Genomic DNA, 17,173 nt, shown 5'->3' on the forward strand with positions numbered 1-17,173 from the left:
AAGTCCTTTACCTTCTAGCCCTTTTTAAGGTGTCTCTGTATGATTAACGTAAGTAGATGATTATACCAAAATTAAATGTCAAGCATATGGTGCCCATACAAAGTTGAAGTGGGGCGATTGGTTTTGGTTGGGGTGGCATAGTAGATAAGATTGATTAGGCTAAAAATTACCGTACGTTCCTTTCACGTAAAAATGCATAAATTAGGGAGTAGCAAGCTGTAACATTGTGTATTTCGGTTTTAAAATAAGCATAAAAGCAGGAAAAAATTGCTCTAAGCAGTGTTTGATGGTCTGCACTCTTTCGAGTCAATTGTTTGCTGTTAATTGCTAAACAAGGAGAGCATAAATTACTCGAAGAGGAAAATGATCTTTTCACTATATTAAAGTATCTATAACGTAATATTGATCTTTTCTGAAAGCATTATCTGCTGCCTCAATGTACCAACAACAGTGCTTATCAAACACAAAACCAACATCCTAATCTAAATTCCTCACCAGTGGCACGGCCGTCCTCCCATATTTCCCAGCTTTCTCGCGACACCAAATATGAGCGCCTTCGTCAGGAGTCCCCGGTCGAGGCTGCAGGCAACTGCGATTGCACCTCCGATTATCAGAAGCTTCGGTATCTTCACGCCCTTCGCCTTTCCATCAGCTGAGTCCACTAATTGTGTCTGTGCCGGCACTTCCTCGTCTTCCAGCACTTTCAGGTAGTCGGGGTCAAGCTTTGTGTTAATCTGAGCCATGAAAGCGTGGCGAGAGAGGGGCGCTCCTGATGCTCTGTGTTTCTGGTAAGCTCTGAAACCACGGTGAATGTTCTTCACCGCTCCCCACATCCCTTGCCGCACGCCAAATTTCGCTATCTCCCACGGGATGCCCATGTCTTCGTGATGGAAGAGTATCACCTCGCATGCGGACAGCTGACCATCTCCTTTCCTTGATTCCACTGTTGCAACGAAAGAGAAGGAAATTTAGAAGGGGCACAAAACCTAACTTATGGTCACAAGATTCAGCAACACTGAGAGACGTATTATTAGCCCGATCTCTGCATCACAATCAATTGCAACGTATTTTGTTTCTCAACATTCCAAAGAACATCAACTTTAGAATATCGGATACTTGCAAGAGCTAAGGAGTCATAAATTCTGTACCTGCTTGAATGAACCAACTTGAGTATAGAAGATCAACGCGTCTTGGTTTATCTTTCCTTGGAAGAGATGAGGGAACTCCCTGGCTCAGAAACAAAAAACATGGGTCACTCAAATATATCAACTAAGCTAACATCCCGTAGAAACTTCACCAACAGATCTGCATAAATTTACGTCAACTACAATTGGGAGATATTGTGGCATTGTCAGAGAGAACGTTTTATAATCCAACTAAATTTTCTGGAAGATCGTTTATATTATGTTCAATGAGGATGTTATGCATGTATTTAGGTTAGTCCTACAAAATCTCATTTCGGTAATATAAACAACTTCTACAGAGCACAAGTATGGAAAGTAAAGAACTACTAAAATCGTAAGCTTAATTAAAATCTATCTGCTGAGCCTCAAACTATATTAGGCAACAACAATCTAGCAGAACAAATAAAATATGTCACTAGCTCTACCTTAGTCACACAGTAATATGATCTTCCGGATTCCCATATTCTCCGTCCAATTATGTATTCTCTGTCACTGCAGAAGAAAGGGAACTGCAAGAGAATGGTCAGACTTCAATGGTGCAGAAGAAGTAAATAAAAAACCCACAACATCTCAATGAGGAAAAAAGGAAAAGGTTATTCCCAACCTTGCGAATCCAGCGAACCACCATAATCCCTGTGGTCGGGCATTCTTCTAGAATAGAGGCATGTGTAAGCATATTATCCCATTTTAATCGGAAATCATCATCCCAGAAAAAGTCTCTCACTAATTCTGGAGTGGCATTTTCATAAACAGTTCTGCTACAATATTGAGGAGGGCCACTCTTCAACAAAAAATAGCGATTAGTAACACATACCAAACCTCATACTACTACTTAAGAAGATAACAAACGAAGGATCACTGCAGTACCTGAGGATCTCTCTGCCATGCTTGGTAGCTCATATCATGTGCTGAACATTCCATCATATGCTTCCAAGGGGGTCCTCCATCTTTCCTCTCAACAAGATGGCACAAATGTTCCAAATCCTCGTTTGTAATAAGTGGGTGGTCTTCTTCGCCCATATCAGATGGACTAAAGAAGCAATATTACATTTCATAAGAAACATGGCCAATAAATTTATATATCAAAGAAATCTAGCCTAGACTAGCGCTTGTTGACCAATCAATCTTACTTATCAAGTATATTTTCATCATACTAAGTAAGTTTATTACCGCGTAAAACCCCATAGAATTTCCAACTTCTAACACATACACAGTTTGAAAACATATGAGCAAATACATTACTAGCAGCAAGACAAAAACAGTACTCTCATTCTTTTTATATCAATGAAAAACCACCACCATAACAGACTAACAGCATAGCTATCTAGAATTGTTCTTGCAATCACTCAAAATGGTACTGAGATTTCCTATTAAATGTTGAAGCAGTGATAAAATACTACTCCATGAATGAATCTAAGATTGAAGTGTATTCATGATTCAAATATAGGACCATAAAACAGCAGCACAAAAACTCATCCTAAAAAAAACATCAGACTCGAGAAACAAAATCATAAGTAGTATAAGATGAAACAACAGTACAAATATTCAAAGAGAAATCGGAATTAAAGCTACAAAGAAATATATGAAGCACAAAATCAACCTGCAAACAGCAGTGTCAATCATTGGTGTCATCGCCATTTGCTCCTTATCCAAGCTACAACTTGCAGTCCCATCCTTGCAAGAATCCAAACTCTGAGCTGAAACCAACCCTCTAAAAAGAGTAGAAGGCGACGGCGGCGACGAAAAATCAAATTTACAATTCCCCAGAGTCGCCCACCTAGGTTTCCAAACCCATCCCACAATTACACCCAAAAAAAATGCAAACCAAACCGGCCCCAAATACTGAATTATTCCAATTACCATCGCCCAGCTCACCGGCATCCCCAAAAACTCCACCACCGCCATAACTATTTATTATTAAAAGCAATAATTAACAAATAGCAGACGGCTGTTATCAAGAGGAAACCTCAAGATAAGTTTTTTTTTTCTCTCTGTTTCTCTCCACCAGAAGAGGAATCAAAAAGGGTTTGCAAGGAGTAACGCAAATGGATAAGAATAAAGAAAGAATTGGAAAGATGGTTTGTGGGGGGATTGTTGTTGAAGTTCAGTAAAATATTGAAATTTTGTTTTTATTAATGTTTGTTGGTAAAAGGTAATGAAGAAAAAGAAAAGAAAAGGGATTATCGGATTGCATCGCCGACAAAACAACCAGTGGTCTTGAATTGATGACGGCGAGAAGATGCCAGCTGTCGGCTGTGTGTTGACTGTTCTGCTGTTTTGGATTTTTATCATTGAATGTGGAGACGCCACCTATTTCTTCTGCCTGCTAAAATACGCTGTGCCTGGTTTCCGTGCTGCTGCTGCAGCACTGCTAAATACTGTATGATCAAATTATTAAATTTATGGATAAAGTTTTTCTACTCCACTAAAAATAATTTTATCTGTGAACATCAAAGAATTTTTGTTTGGCTAAATTGGAGAGAAGGTTATTAAATAGATACTCCTACTCTGTCGCAATAAATATAAAATGAAAGGTAGTAAAATGAAATTAAACACGATATTTTAGTTGAATAATTTAAAAAAAAATCTATTTTTAATAAAATATGAGAGCATTCACAATGTAACCCCCAATCAGCTCCCATTGTGGATGAGGGGCAGATGATCGGCTCCCTCTCTCTCCCCAAATATCCGATACATCGGCCATGGCCGATGACATAGGGCCTTTGGTAGGCCCCCATTGTAGGGATAGGGCCAATCATCAGTCCTACCAAATATTTTTTTAATTATTTTTTACCCTATAAATATACCCCCATATTATTTACACTCACCCCTTCATTTTCATTCTATATTTGTTTTTTCTGTTTTATTTTTGTCTAAATGTAGGATGTTTTTTTTATAATTATTTTTGTGTAGAATTTATTTTTGTTTGCTATTTTATCTCAATTTATTTGATACCTACAATTAAAAATGAAATTAATGATGATGTGGAATGGGATGAGATGTGAGATAGGTCTTGAGATATAGACTCTTCCATTGCAGCGAGATAGGTCATGTGGATTAAGGTCATCCACAACGCTGTTCCTATACCGTTCCTAAACCGTTCCTTAAACTACTATTTGCGGGCCCCACTGTACTTTTTTACTCCATTCCTTAACTAAGGAACGGAACCTGCAACCCTCCGTTCCTTAACCGTTCCTTAACCATTCCTTAAATTACTATTCATTCAATTTCATTTTTTATTTTTATTTCCAACTCAATTCAATTAAAACAAACACACTTTAATAAAATTAAAATAACATTACAACTTAAAATTCAAAAAAATAGAAAAAGACATAATTAAAATCCTAAAAAATAAAAATTGACATAATTTAAAATACAATTTTATAGAGACAACCAAGAATAAGTTTGTCCCACATCGAAAGTGGAACATAAAACATTCAAGGATGTCTCTATAAAATAGAGACAACCAAGAATGAGTTTGTCCCACATCGAAAGTGGAACATAAAACATTCAAGGTTGTCTCTATAAAATAGAGATAACCAAGAATGAGTTTGTCCCACATCGAAAGTGGAACATGAAACATTCAAGGATGTCTCTATAAAAGAGAGACAACCAAGAATGAGTTTTTCCCACATCGAAAGTGGAACATAAAACATTCATGGATGTCTCTATAAAATAGAGATAATCAAGAATGAGTTTGTCCCACATCGAAAGTGGAACATAAAATATTCAAGGATGTCTCTATAAAATAGAGACAACCAAGATGAGTTTGTCCCACATCGAAAGTGGAACAAAAAACATTCAAGGATGTTTCTATAAAAGAGAGACAACCAAGAATGAGTTTCATAAATTCGCAAGCCCATCAAATATATATGGGCTAATACGAATTTCTAGTATTCATTTATTTGTAAAAATTATTTTTAAATATAAAAAACAATTTTTATAAATAAAAATATTTTTTTTATTAAATTCGATTTTTTTTAAAAAAAATCGAATTATTGCGTCACCGTGACGACGCCCACTCGCGGGGCAGCGAGTGGGCGTCACGCGTCGAATGGGAGGCCGCCACGTCGCCTCGGCGCGTGGCGGAACGTGTCGTGCCGCGTCTCGCGGGAACGGCACCCGGCACGGCACCGGCACGGAATGGCGACGACACGGGCGGCTGCAACGCGTGCCGCCGCGGTTCCGTTCCTCCGGAACGAAATAAGGCACCGCAACGGCACGCGTTGCGGATGCTCTAATGCCAACTTGGAAATAGGGAAAAAAAGATAGGCCCTTGAAATTGGCCTATCCATTGTGAGTGCTCTAACGAGTATTTTATAAATAAAAATATGATTAATTTTAATGTTATGATTAAAATGAAATACTACTAAAACAATTTTCTGGGTAAAATAATAAAGGAAATTAAAAAAATATTTTGTAAAAAGATAAGATTAATTCTGATGCACAAATTAAAATGAAAAATTGAATTAGTTTTGGTAGACGAGGAAGTATATGAGTAACAGAGACATGAAATAATTTTTGATATATAGAAATGTATTAATTAATTTAGATGGAAATTATACTGTTTTTTTTATAGAAGAAGCAAGTATAATATGAAATCATGCATTAGTTTTGCTTATTAGGAAATAGTTGGCGAGAGGTCGTTTTTTTATTCCATTTACCATAATTCTGCTTTTATTACCCATTTAAAGATCAAGATAGGTTATGTCCCCTAATCTAATACTCCATATAACTCATTTATTAAATTTACTGTTGTTGTATGTCTAAATGGTTATAAATATAATTAACCAGGTGGCTTCCTTCTTTTTAAAGAATATTATTATTGTCTCTATTTTTTAAAAATAAAGTAAAGAATATTAGTACTCCATTATTTTTGTATATAGAAATTTATGGAGTACCTAACTTGGGCAAGTGTTCATTAGATTAAGCCGTTTTATCAATTTGGAGAATATTCCAAAGGGTTTAGTATTTGTGCTCGAATAATAGTTTTCGGCAGAGGTACAATGTTTTGTTGAGAATTTTTTCAAATAATAAATATAAGTCGTAATTTTCGTGGGACACATAATTATAGTTGACTGGAATTTGAATTGATCGCCATCACTTTGTTTTTCTTCTTCGTTTTTCTCCCATTCATTTATGCCATTAAACGCCAAATTAATTTAATCAAATATTTAAACGAAAGGAAAAACAAACTATATATTCACTGGCCTAAAAGAACTCCAGATTAATATTGATAGAATAGAATTATTTCAAAACATTTACTAATAGTAAACAATTTCACATGACCCTAGATAACCTACTATAGTTTTTTCTTCTATATATGCTAATATTATTAACATTTTCTTCATTATTACATACTAACAACACAAGTAACCATATTCAAAAAATTCAGATTGGTATTACTTCAGTTTGAGTAGATAAAATCATAAAATATGATTTGAAATGTATATTGTTAAAACATAAGTTTATTTATCACTTCTGGGATGAATGGCACCTGTCATAATGAAGTTGTACCAAGTTGCGTAATCCAATCAAATTAAGGTTAATAATTTATATAATAAAATTTCAAGTAATTTCACCAATTCTATCACATCATATATAACTTCTCAATTTTATCCTAATGCTTCAACTTGCATAAAAATCGTCAATTTTTTAAAATAATTGTTTTACTAATTAATGTCAATATAACTAAAAAAACAATCGACTGAACCCAAGATTTCTATTTTCGGTAGACCAACACCTTACCTATCCGGCCATGGATTATGACAATTCTACGCAATTTCAACATCCGTATATAGCAAAAATATTCTTATATTGCCTTATAAAATTTTAAAATAACTAAATTATACAATTATTTAAATAATAAATATATGATACATGATGTAAATTTGGACATAGGTCGGTATTGCACGACTATTAATTTGACTCAAACTCTTACTATATTGATTATTAATATCATTATACCTAAGTGTATGGAAATTTTGTTAAAATTCGTTTTAATAATATTTATTTAAAAGTATAAATAGTAAATGATTCATTATTTGGACAACTTAATCGACTACAAAAGCGTCGTTATTGCCTTGCTTTCAACTAATTTGTTAAATCTCCACTGTGATTTAACGCTTTCTAATTTCCTCTCTCTATTTCCTCCGGCCATGCTATGCAGAAAATCCGGCTCCACCTGGCTGGACCGGTTGCGAGCGGCCAAGGGCTTCCCTGCCGATGCCACCGGTCTCGAAAGCTTCCTCCACAACCCTAATCCTCCGCCACTCGAACCACCGCCTCCCCAACCGAATTCCGTCTCCATTCGCGATCCGACTCAAAATGAGGATAAGCAATTGCTCTGTATAATGAGCGGTGTTCTCAATGAGCTATTCAATTTTGGGGATAAATGCAGTAATTCAACTAATTTCAAAAAATCCGCCCGCAAACAGGCAAACCCTAAGATTTGTGCATTTTCCGGCAACGACGATGCAGCTCCAGGGAAGGTTACATTGCTGAGGGGCAACGACAGCAACAGTGGAGTGGAGGGAGTGAAAATGTTGGATAGATGGGAAACGGAAGAGGAGGGGGTTAAGAGGGATGCCAGTTTGGCGGGCTTTTCTCGGACGGAAGTGACGGTTATTGATACAAGCTACGAGTCATGGAAGTTTGAGAAGCTGTTGTACAGGAAGAAAAATGTGTGGAAAGTGAGGGATAAGAAGGGGAAGAGTGAGAATGTGGGGGGTAAAAAGAAGAGGAAAATGTGTGAGACCGCGGAGGAGGGTCATCGACATGGAGTCAAGAAGTGGAAGCTTGATAAGAATGATGGGGTTGGTGAGCAGTGTGCTTTGTCAATGCCACCATTGAGTGAAGTATGTTCCTGAATTTTTTGTTGATTTACAGCTTGTTACTTATTACTGTTTCTACTTGATTGCTTTTGCCATGATAGTTTGTTGTTGTTCCAAGGAGTCTGTGAGTCTTTGATTAACAGATTGAAGAGTGGATAAGTAGCTCTTGTTGGCCGTAGGTTGTTCATTGATTGAAATGGCATTAACTATCCCTTGCGTGGTGCTATAATCAGTAATTTCTGTTGCGTGGCCTTTGATAGTTTGTAACAGATAAGGGATATGATCATAGAAGAATACTCATTGATTTGTATACTAGTTTGATGAAATTTATGTGCCTTAATATGATGTTAGCTTATATGGTGACTGGAGCTATTTTGGTTAAAGTGCTAACTACTAAGTGCTAAACAGTAAACACTAATAGATATATATATATATACTTATAATCTCAATTTATCTGTTTCTGGAGTTCTGATTGTGATTGGTCTGAATCTGTTAATATTGTTTTTTCATCAGGATACTTGGTTTTGTCCATTCAATGCCAGAAAATTTTCTTTGTGATCGTTAGTTATACAGTCCAGGAAATTTGGGGATACTGTCAAATTTCTTGGGGTTGATACTCCTATAGCTGAAAATGAGATATTTGTATATTTGGCAAGGTTGAATGCTACTCCATAAAGTAGGCTACTGATGAATATGTAGATTATGTTGCAGAACATATAGTGGTATGCCATGCTTAGGCTGTAGTGCCTATCTTGTCGATTATGTAATTAATCTGGTGATCAGACCCTTCTTAGTCATTTGCTGTCATAATTGTCTTCAAGGAAACCATCACTTTAGCGCTGCATCTGTTTGAGTTAACAGTAGCTTCTTCTACTGTTTGGCTCTTGAGACTACATACTTTTAAATTTTGTATTGTTGATCGTTTGAGAATGTTGATACTTTCTTTCCTAGGTTGTTGCATCTCATCTTGATCTCTGAGGAGAGAGTAGAACATGTTTATAGTGCCGCATGCTTGTATTGATGTTTATATGTGGTCATGATTTTCTCCACAGGTGAATTATCAGACCAATGCACCTGAAGTTCATGATATGCACTCAAACAAAGTTGTAGGGACTAACAAAAAACACCAATCCTTGTAAGAGATGCATGCTCATTTATCTTTCTGTGTCTTGCATACACGCATTCACATGTCATGCATAACAGATGCATCTCATGGCTTTGCAGGTCCTTGGAAAATGGGAGCGCATCAGTTATTCTTATCAAGAGCATACATGCTGGGAAGAAAAACGGAACAAGTATTTCCAAAAGCTTTCCGAAGTTCAAACAAAAGAGAAATTAAGGATGCAAATGTTCATTCTGGTGCTGAACCTGCAAAATACTTGACTGCGATAATCTGTTGTTATAAGCAAGCATTGAGGGTTTCAGGTACATGACTCCTGGAATATGCTAAACTTCGCATTCATCAAGCAGTTCTATTTCTGCACAATCCAAAGTTCATTGGCCGCCATACTCGTATTATGGGCTATTCTGATTGGCTCAGGCATACTAGAAGTGTGATGCCTCATTGTTTTGTGCATATAAACATTGCATTGAAACTTGTAACTATGCTATTGTTGTTCACTAGACTTGATGGTAAATCATCAGATTGATCTATATTCATAAGTTGGCAAGATGATTCATTTGGAAGTTTATTTCTGTACTGCTTTAGTTTTCCTGCTAGTTGATGGCTTGATACTAACCCTATGTACCTCCTACTCTTACATATTATGGCCTTGTGGGCATATATGTGCCCATTTACCTTTTACACAGGGAAGGTCCACCATGCAGGTAGAATTGGACCATTCTAAGTGGTATTTCTCCATTATATAATGTTGAGTTACCAAAGCCTAAGGTGAGGACTGTGGTTGGTTGGGGCGCAGACCAAGCATGGTTCATTAGATTTGGCTGTTGTGGGCCAATTATTTTGGGTGGATTGGCTCACCTTGATCCAATCCCTGCACTAAATACCAGCCCGGTCCAAAAGGACGGGCTGATTTAGTCATCTTTAACAATCCTACCTATAGAAGTCATAGTAGCCCTGATTTTAGGGGAAGCTTTCTTAAAGAAGTCGCCAAGAATGCCTTTTATTTTTGGTCAAATTCATGCTGCTCCGGTGTAACTTTACAAATTAGTCGAAAAACTGTCGAAGTTTAAATTTGTTCGTAATTATAAGAATTTGGTCGCAGACTTGTAACATATTGTTGATGTTTTCAACAAATAATGTTGTTCTATGACATCGACCTAGGATTTTTCAACTACCATATCAAATAGTACTACAAATTCACTAAAAGAATCATTATGGAATGATTGTGAATAAATTCAGAGAATTCTTCATTAACTTTCAGAAATGCAAAACTGGAATTTTACTAAATTTATTTATTTTTCAATTGATTTTTAAGATTAAGAAACTGATTAAGGTTATTCGGACAATTTAGTTGAAATGAAAACTCGGCCGGTTTAATATGCGCAGAAATGAACCGGCACGAAAGCAGAGACTAGCCTATCCATCACTCTCTTCTCAGCTCTTAGCGAGCTAGGGATTAATCCTCTTCCTCATCCATGGCTGCAAATCCCTTCAATCTACCCCCCAATTATCCACTCCAAACGCCATCGCTTTACTTCCCAACTTCCGCTTTCTCACTTTTTCCGCCTTCTAATTCTTCTACCCGTCACAAATTCGCAAACAAACGGCTTTTTCTCAGCTGCCGCTGCGGCGCTCTCGCCATCAATGGCAATCACCCTACTCCCACGTTCTCCGACTCCGGTAATCTCAACACTATTATACACACATTTACTGTTTTTTTATGTCTCAGTCCGACTCTTTAAAATCCAAGTAGAAAAGAGAATTGTGTTATTTTATTTTGTACTCCAACTCTGTCGTTTTTTTTTCCTTAAATTGAAATTAGGTTAAATGTTGGGTCGCTAAAGATTCTTATTCCTTCTTTCCTAATATTCTTTTGTCAGGTGTAATGCTGTTTTCGTTGCTTCAAGAAATGGGATTTAATGAGAAAGAAACCAACGCAATTATAGATGCCAATGCAGCTCTGAGATTGACTCCTTTTGAATCAATTCGTAGTAGAATTCAATTTTTGCAGTCTGCTGGATTATATGGTGCTACTCTATCTAGGTTAATTTTGAAAAGACCGGATTTATTAACAGCTGAAGAAATTGATGGAGTTCTGAGCTTGATTGTTGTTAATGGTGATTTAGAACTGAAAGGGAAAATCGAGCCAGCGCAGGTCGAACGCCTCTTTAATGCAACAAACCCTCGATTTATGATGGGGTTCGAGAGGAAAGTGCAATTGCTGCTTGAGTTTGGTGTTCCAAATGAAAAGCTTGCTCGTGTTCTTAACAATGTCAATTTGACCAAGGCATTGTGCCTTAGATCATTGCAAGAATTGGAAAGAATGCTGGCCTTTCTGCAGCGTTTTGGGGGTCCCGAGTTGGTCCTCCGTAGACCTGCTATCCTTAACTATGATTTGGATGCTCAGTTGATCCCAAGAGTTGGGTTCATCCTCGAGTTAAGTGGCGGAGATGAGGCTGCCACCAGCACAGTCTTGCACAAGTTCCCTTTTGTGTTGGCTTACACGGTGGACCATTTAAAAGACCATGTCCAGTTCTTGAATTCCTACGCTGAGTTGAGCTATGAGGAGATTTTCAAGATTGTTCTTGTTTATCCCGGTTTGTTCAGCGCAAGCAGGAAGAGGAAGTTGCAGCCAAGAATTGATTTTCTCAAGCAGTGTGGATTGAGTTCGCAAGACTTGTACAAGTTCTTGATGAAAGCGCCTCTGTTTCTGAGCTTGTCTTTCGAAGAGAATCTAGCCAATAAATTGGTGTTCATGGTGAAGATCGGGTACAGGAACAGAACAAAGGAGTTGGCTATGGCGATGGGAGCTGTGACGAGGTGCAGCTGCAAGAATTTGCAAGAGGTGATCGGGGTGTTCTTGAACTACGGATTGACTTGTGAGGACATCTTGGATATGAGCAAGAAACATCCCCAGGTGTTGCAGTATAACCACGAGTCGTTGGAGGAGAAGTTGGATTACTTGACTGAGGAAATGGGTCGCGAAGTTGGGGAGTTGCTGTCATTTCCTGCGTTTCTTGGTTATAAGCTTGATGGTCGCATCAAGCATAGGTATGAAGAGAAGAGGAAGACTTTAGGTGAGGGGATGTCTATCAACAAGCTGTTAAGTGTATCTGTTGCCACGTTTTCAACCAAGAAGAAGAAGAAGAAGAAAGAGGAGGCGCCGGTTAAGCAAGATTCGTGACCTGAATTAAACTGAAGGCTCCAAGATTCCTCCACCAATCATCAAAGTTGAAAGCTAAGATGATTGTTGATACTCAGAGAGATGAAATAGATAATCGCAGCCGATAAAGATTTGGTCACATGGTGATTGTAGAAGAAACTGTAAATCGATAACCAGGTCAAATTAATTTGAACACGAGATTTTTTATGTTTCCCTTCATGATTCTTTTACCTACATTAATTGTTGATAGTATATGGATTTATGAAAACTTGCTTAAATCATTTCAACTTCGTTCTTGCAACAAATGTGAAGAAAGTAACTAAACATGTTGAATGCCTGGAGAAAGAGAGTAAACAGTATATAGCCAAAAACATATGGACTAAGACAAGCTTGCAAATCTGAGTATATAAAGGAAAAAAGCATTTGATATGATAGATTGAACTCTGGACAAGCAGCCTCCCTAATATTCAGCCTGTTGATGCCTTTCACACAGTGACCATGGTCCGACTCTCTCCACAACGGATGATAAAAAACCTATGCTAGCTAAAAGCGAGTTCGTATCCACCTCTGCTTGAACCACCCCATGTTTCTTCGTAAACAGAGTCACCTAAAATTTTCAAGAACTCATCACTGCAACACAATTTGATGAAGATCATATATTTTTTTACTATACTTAACTGTTTTTCTATTGCTTTACCCAAATTCTCTTGTACATGGCTCCTCACATTGGGAGACAACTTTCATCACTTCAAAAACTCATTAATTTCTTGACAAGTTATCAGGAAAATGGAAGCTTAAAAGACTTGAAACAAGTCACACAGAAAACCCTAATCAACATTTTTTGCATGGATCCATCCCGCTAGTTTTCCATTTTTTTTCAAGATACTATAAGAAAAAATTTCGAGGACAATAGTGAGCATTTTAAATAGGCGTGGTGGTCCTTAAAAATAGAACATGTGAGAGGTTCCTCAAAGCAATGAGCAAAATTTAAATTATATGACCCATGTGTTATTTCCTTTTACAAACCAGCAACCAGATAATATCAAGAAATTCAATGGTCACCATATTCCCCCTCTCTCTCTCTGAATAGAAGCAATCCAAGAAAGCAGGGTGTTAGGCATAAAGAGGAAAAGGGTATCTCAAAATTTGTATCTCCATCTCAAATGCTTTCGATGCTTCAGAAATCAAACCAATTATATTTATGAAATTTGTATTTAGACTAGTATTACTAACACTTACATGGAATATAGTAAAAAACTGACCTCACCACTATTAGCAAAAATGGTGTTTTATTAATTTCCCATGTAATACTAGTATTTTAAAGGAATATAGTGCCAGTTTATGTGCTTCTTATTTGGTATGCGTGTTAGTTTTTGAGGTGTCACTGTCTCTATGAATGTGTAATGCATGTTGCCAACATGTATGCATATCAAAACCCATTCTTTTCTAAGTACTATACATTTCATATGAATAACATAAAACACGCGTTTATGTCTTTCACATTTTTACTATTAGGCCCTTGTAATTATAAAAACAAAACTTGAAATTTAATTTTCATGTTTGATGGAGTACTATTTAATTTTACTAGATCAAGGCTTTAAAAGGAATTCTACTGTCAAGTCTTATTATAGTACAATCTTAATTGTTTTTAAATGAACTCCAATAAGGCCATAAGAGCATCCACATCCGTGCTTTTTGGAAAGAGCACGGATGTGGGTCCGGATCCACTTTTATTACATTTTTACTCCCTGCTCATTCTAAGAGCACAACACTCACATTCATACTCTTCCGCAAGGACATGCTCAAGAGTCATGCAACATGAGTTAACGAATGATCCAATTGTATAAATTCTAGTCGCTTCATATTTATATTTCATAACTAATGGTACAATTGTATAAATAAAATTGATACTTTTTAGAAGTATTGATTTCAACGAAATGACATTAAATACACTATCTTTTATTAATTTTTTATTTTTATGGCCGGCCATAATGTGGCCATTTAGCACTACTCCATTTTAATATAAAATTAAAACTACATCCGTCTTATGTTACTCGCACCTTTTATTTTAGGCCATAAATTTTGGATTGATTTTCTAGTATAATTAAATTAGAATTTTAAGTGTAATGAGACATAATGTAATAAAGAGGCTCTTAATTTAATCTAACATATTAATTAAATACATTAATTCTAACTTAAACTAGAAATAATGAAGTAGTTTTGAGACGGACTGAAATGAAATAGTGCAAGTAACATGGGACGGAGGGAGTATATATAAATGAGACCATATTTTACTAACTTATTCAACCTACCTTTTTTTCATTTCTTAAAACATGTGTTATAACTAAATATGACTTATATTGCGAGATAGATGGAACGTTGAATATGTCAGTGTTCCAACAAAATTAGTATGAAAATATTGATTCCAAATCATGTGCCAAAATATCCTTATTAATAATAAGCACACCAAGTGATATTAAGTGACTTATATTTAAACAAATATTCCATTTGCCGGCTATTAAGTGACTTATATTTAAACAAATATTCCATTTGCCGGCAAATAGGAGGTTCGTTTTTTTTATTTTTGTTCGTCTGTAAATAAAAGTCTCAGTTCTCTCTTACTAATATTGGCCCTACATTTACTAACTTATTTCACTCAAATTTCATTCAAACTAATATATATGTAAGTTATGATATTTTGGCCAGTCCCGCCTCAAATACCAGCACAAACAAGTTTGATATTTTGCCCCTGTTGGATCTGTCTCTGAGAAGATCTCATCCTAGTGGCTCGGTGAATCAAGTAAACGATGAAGCCCGCAGGATAATCCATTCGGATGCATCAGCATTTTCTCGGTGAGTTTTGACTGGAAAGTAAATAGTTCATCAATCTCCGTCTTTTATATGCAAGTATGTCCTGTTCATTATGATCCCTCCACCAGTATCATCTCATCGAATATCTCCATAATTTAAATGAAGCCCTCATTTTTTTTACCCAGTCTTATGTATATAATCAATACTACTACCTCCATCATACAATAGGAGTCCTATTTGGTTTGGGCATTGGTTCTAAGAAATGTAAAGAAAAGTAGGTTGAATAAGTTTGTGAATATGAGTCTCACTTATATATATTAGTTTTATGCAGTACTAAAATAAGAGTGGAATAAGTTGGTGGAATGTGGGGCATACTTACCATTTATGGTAAAAGTGAAATAGGACTCGTATTCAAGGATGACGGAAATGGCAAAACAGGACTCTTATTGTGGGACGGAGGTAGTATTATTTTTATTGTTCATGTTGACGCAGTTGACAGTCGAGTGGATATAAACTCATGCAGGTATGTCAACAAGCCGTTGCAGCGCAGAAACTCCACATCTCGAAGCACATGTAATCAACTTAAAGACCTTGGGACCAATTCGGAGAAACAACAATCTAATCATACCCCTGAGTATACTTCCGATGCACATGGTTCAAGAATAAGCTCACAGAAATATGCTTCCGTGACTGGACTACCTGAAACTGTTGAAAAGTAAAATGCGGAAAATAAAAGACTATTGCGGAAAGTAAAAAACGGAAGAACTGTAAAGACTACATTGTATTATGCTTGAATTCTATTCTCTCCATGGTTACACAACTATATATAGACTCTAATTCTAGCTAAACATGGAAAATATATTCTAATTATACTAATATCCTTTTTATTTGATTTTCCATAATCTTCATTGATTTCCTTCTTTATTCTTGCCGTATCTTCATCACTTGCCTTCTTGTTCTCCAATTAATTAATTTCCTTATTCCAACATAAACTCCATTTTGCTACCCTCAGCTAAGAGAAAATTCTCAACCAATTCCAGCTAGAGGTGTAGGATTTGAAAATGTGATCAACGGATTTGGTGCTGTGATGCCTCAAATGAATTCTGTACAATCTGGCCTGTCATCTTTGCCGAGTCCCGGTGCAGCTAGCCACAAACAGACTTTCGCTTATTTGAATCATCAAGTAGACCATCAGCCCACAAATTCTCAGAGTTTTCGTGACCTTCTTGATCAAAGGATCAGCTGTACCATGGAGCAAACTGATAATAAACAACGGCAGAAGCATAAAACTTTTGAGGATAGAGGACATTTTTCTTTTGCCAATGATCAGAGTCCTAAGCCGCCATCAGAGCATAGGTTCTGGTGCCATTGGCTAGATTAATTCTATCTCAATTGTTGATGCCACATCAGATGCTGCTAGTGAAGAGGGAGCCCAAGTTCATGAGAGTGATTCAAGTCGATCCATGCAAAGAGAAGCAGCTCTAACAAAATTTAGACTGAAGAGGAAGGAGAGATGCTTTGAGAAGAAGGTTTATTAGTTTTCATACGCTGGATCTTATTATTTTACCTGAACACAGTATGATATCATTGCATTGCATAAACAAATAATTAGAAAAGCATAATAAACCTAATTCTCTTGACCTTTTTATTTGATCTCTCTGCTAACTATCTTGTTTGGTGATGCTGTGAGAGCAACGGTGTTGTTAAGGGTAGTAATTACTCAACATGTGTCTGGTGGATTTCCTTGTAAACTCTGGTTTACTTTAATCAATACCGGACTTTGTTTGACAGGTGTGCTATGAAAGCAGAAGGAAGCTGGCTGAGCAGCGTCCTTGTGTGAAAGGACAGTTTGTGCGGCTCCAAGGGCTTTCAAGCTGATAGTGAAAATGATTACTTTTACCATGTAAAAAAAGGCTGATTGCCATGTAATTTTTGTACTATATATTTTCAATTTGTTTAGGCATTTACTGCATAGACAAGTCTAGTTAATAGATATATATGTCTTAGTTAATAGCCACATCTTAGTACAGTTGTTGCTACTGAATTCCCATATTCTTTT

General features: G+C 36.5%; 3 protein-coding genes and 1 pseudogene across 3 annotated transcripts; 3 read left to right on the forward strand and 1 right to left on the reverse strand.

The window, feature by feature from the left end:
* Positions 1-347: 347 nt before the first annotated feature.
* LOC121801219 lies at positions 348-3,471 on the reverse strand. The gene is made up of 6 exons (XM_042200668.1): positions 2,785-3,471; positions 2,052-2,214; positions 1,789-1,965; positions 1,610-1,693; positions 1,149-1,227; positions 348-943 (listed from the first exon to the last, which is right to left on the reverse strand). Exons 1-6 carry the CDS (start codon positions 3,087-3,089, stop codon positions 492-494), a joined length of 1,260 nt encoding a protein of 419 aa, XP_042056602.1. The 5' UTR covers positions 3,090-3,471; the 3' UTR covers positions 348-491.
* A 3,800-nt stretch (positions 3,472-7,271) lies between these two features.
* Positions 7,272-9,708, forward strand: LOC121798358. Its single transcript, XM_042197318.1, has 3 exons — positions 7,272-8,041; positions 9,070-9,152; positions 9,242-9,708. The coding sequence occupies exons 1-3, from the start codon at positions 7,343-7,345 to the stop codon at positions 9,354-9,356; spliced, it is 897 nt and encodes a 298-aa protein (XP_042053252.1). The 5' UTR covers positions 7,272-7,342; the 3' UTR covers positions 9,357-9,708.
* A 761-nt stretch (positions 9,709-10,469) lies between these two features.
* Positions 10,470-12,537, forward strand: LOC121798357 (transcription termination factor MTERF8, chloroplastic-like). The gene is made up of 2 exons (XM_042197317.1): positions 10,470-10,820; positions 11,021-12,537. The coding sequence occupies exons 1-2, from the start codon at positions 10,616-10,618 to the stop codon at positions 12,322-12,324; spliced, it is 1,509 nt and encodes a 502-aa protein (XP_042053251.1). The 5' UTR covers positions 10,470-10,615; the 3' UTR covers positions 12,325-12,537.
* A 1,975-nt stretch (positions 12,538-14,512) lies between these two features.
* Positions 14,513-16,992, forward strand: LOC121800601 (annotated as a pseudogene).
* The last annotated feature ends 181 nt before the right edge of the window (positions 16,993-17,173 follow it).

The sequence above is a fragment of the Salvia splendens genome, chromosome 4 (genome assembly GCF_004379255.2).
Source record: "Salvia splendens isolate huo1 chromosome 4, SspV2, whole genome shotgun sequence".
Classification (NCBI taxonomy): Eukaryota; Viridiplantae; Streptophyta; class Magnoliopsida; order Lamiales; family Lamiaceae; genus Salvia; species Salvia splendens.

Bases quoted from the DNA above. Each gene is read 5' to 3' on its own strand.
- LOC121801219 (XM_042200668.1), bottom strand. From the start codon at position 3,089: ATGGCGGTGGTGGAGTTTTTGGGGATGCCGGTGAGCTGGGCGATGGTA. The intron at 2,215-2,784 runs GTTGATTTTGTG...TTGCTTCTTTAG, and splicing joins ATTGACACTGCTGTTTGCAG to TCCATCTGATATGGGCGAAG. The intron at 944-1,148 runs GTACAGAATTTA...TCGTTGCAACAG, and splicing joins AAGTTGGTTCATTCAAGCAG to TGGAATCAAGGAAAGGAGAT.
- LOC121798357 (XM_042197317.1), top strand. From the start codon at position 10,616: ATGGCTGCAAATCCCTTCAATCTACCCCCCAATTATCCACTCCAAACG. The intron at 10,821-11,020 runs GTAATCTCAACA...TTCTTTTGTCAG, and splicing joins TCCCACGTTCTCCGACTCCG to GTGTAATGCTGTTTTCGTTG.
- LOC121798358 (XM_042197318.1), top strand. From the start codon at position 7,343: ATGCTATGCAGAAAATCCGGCTCCACCTGGCTGGACCGGTTGCGAGCG. The intron at 8,042-9,069 runs GTATGTTCCTGA...TTTTCTCCACAG, and splicing joins CAATGCCACCATTGAGTGAA to GTGAATTATCAGACCAATGC. The intron at 9,153-9,241 runs GTAAGAGATGCA...ATGGCTTTGCAG, and splicing joins AACAAAAAACACCAATCCTT to GTCCTTGGAAAATGGGAGCG.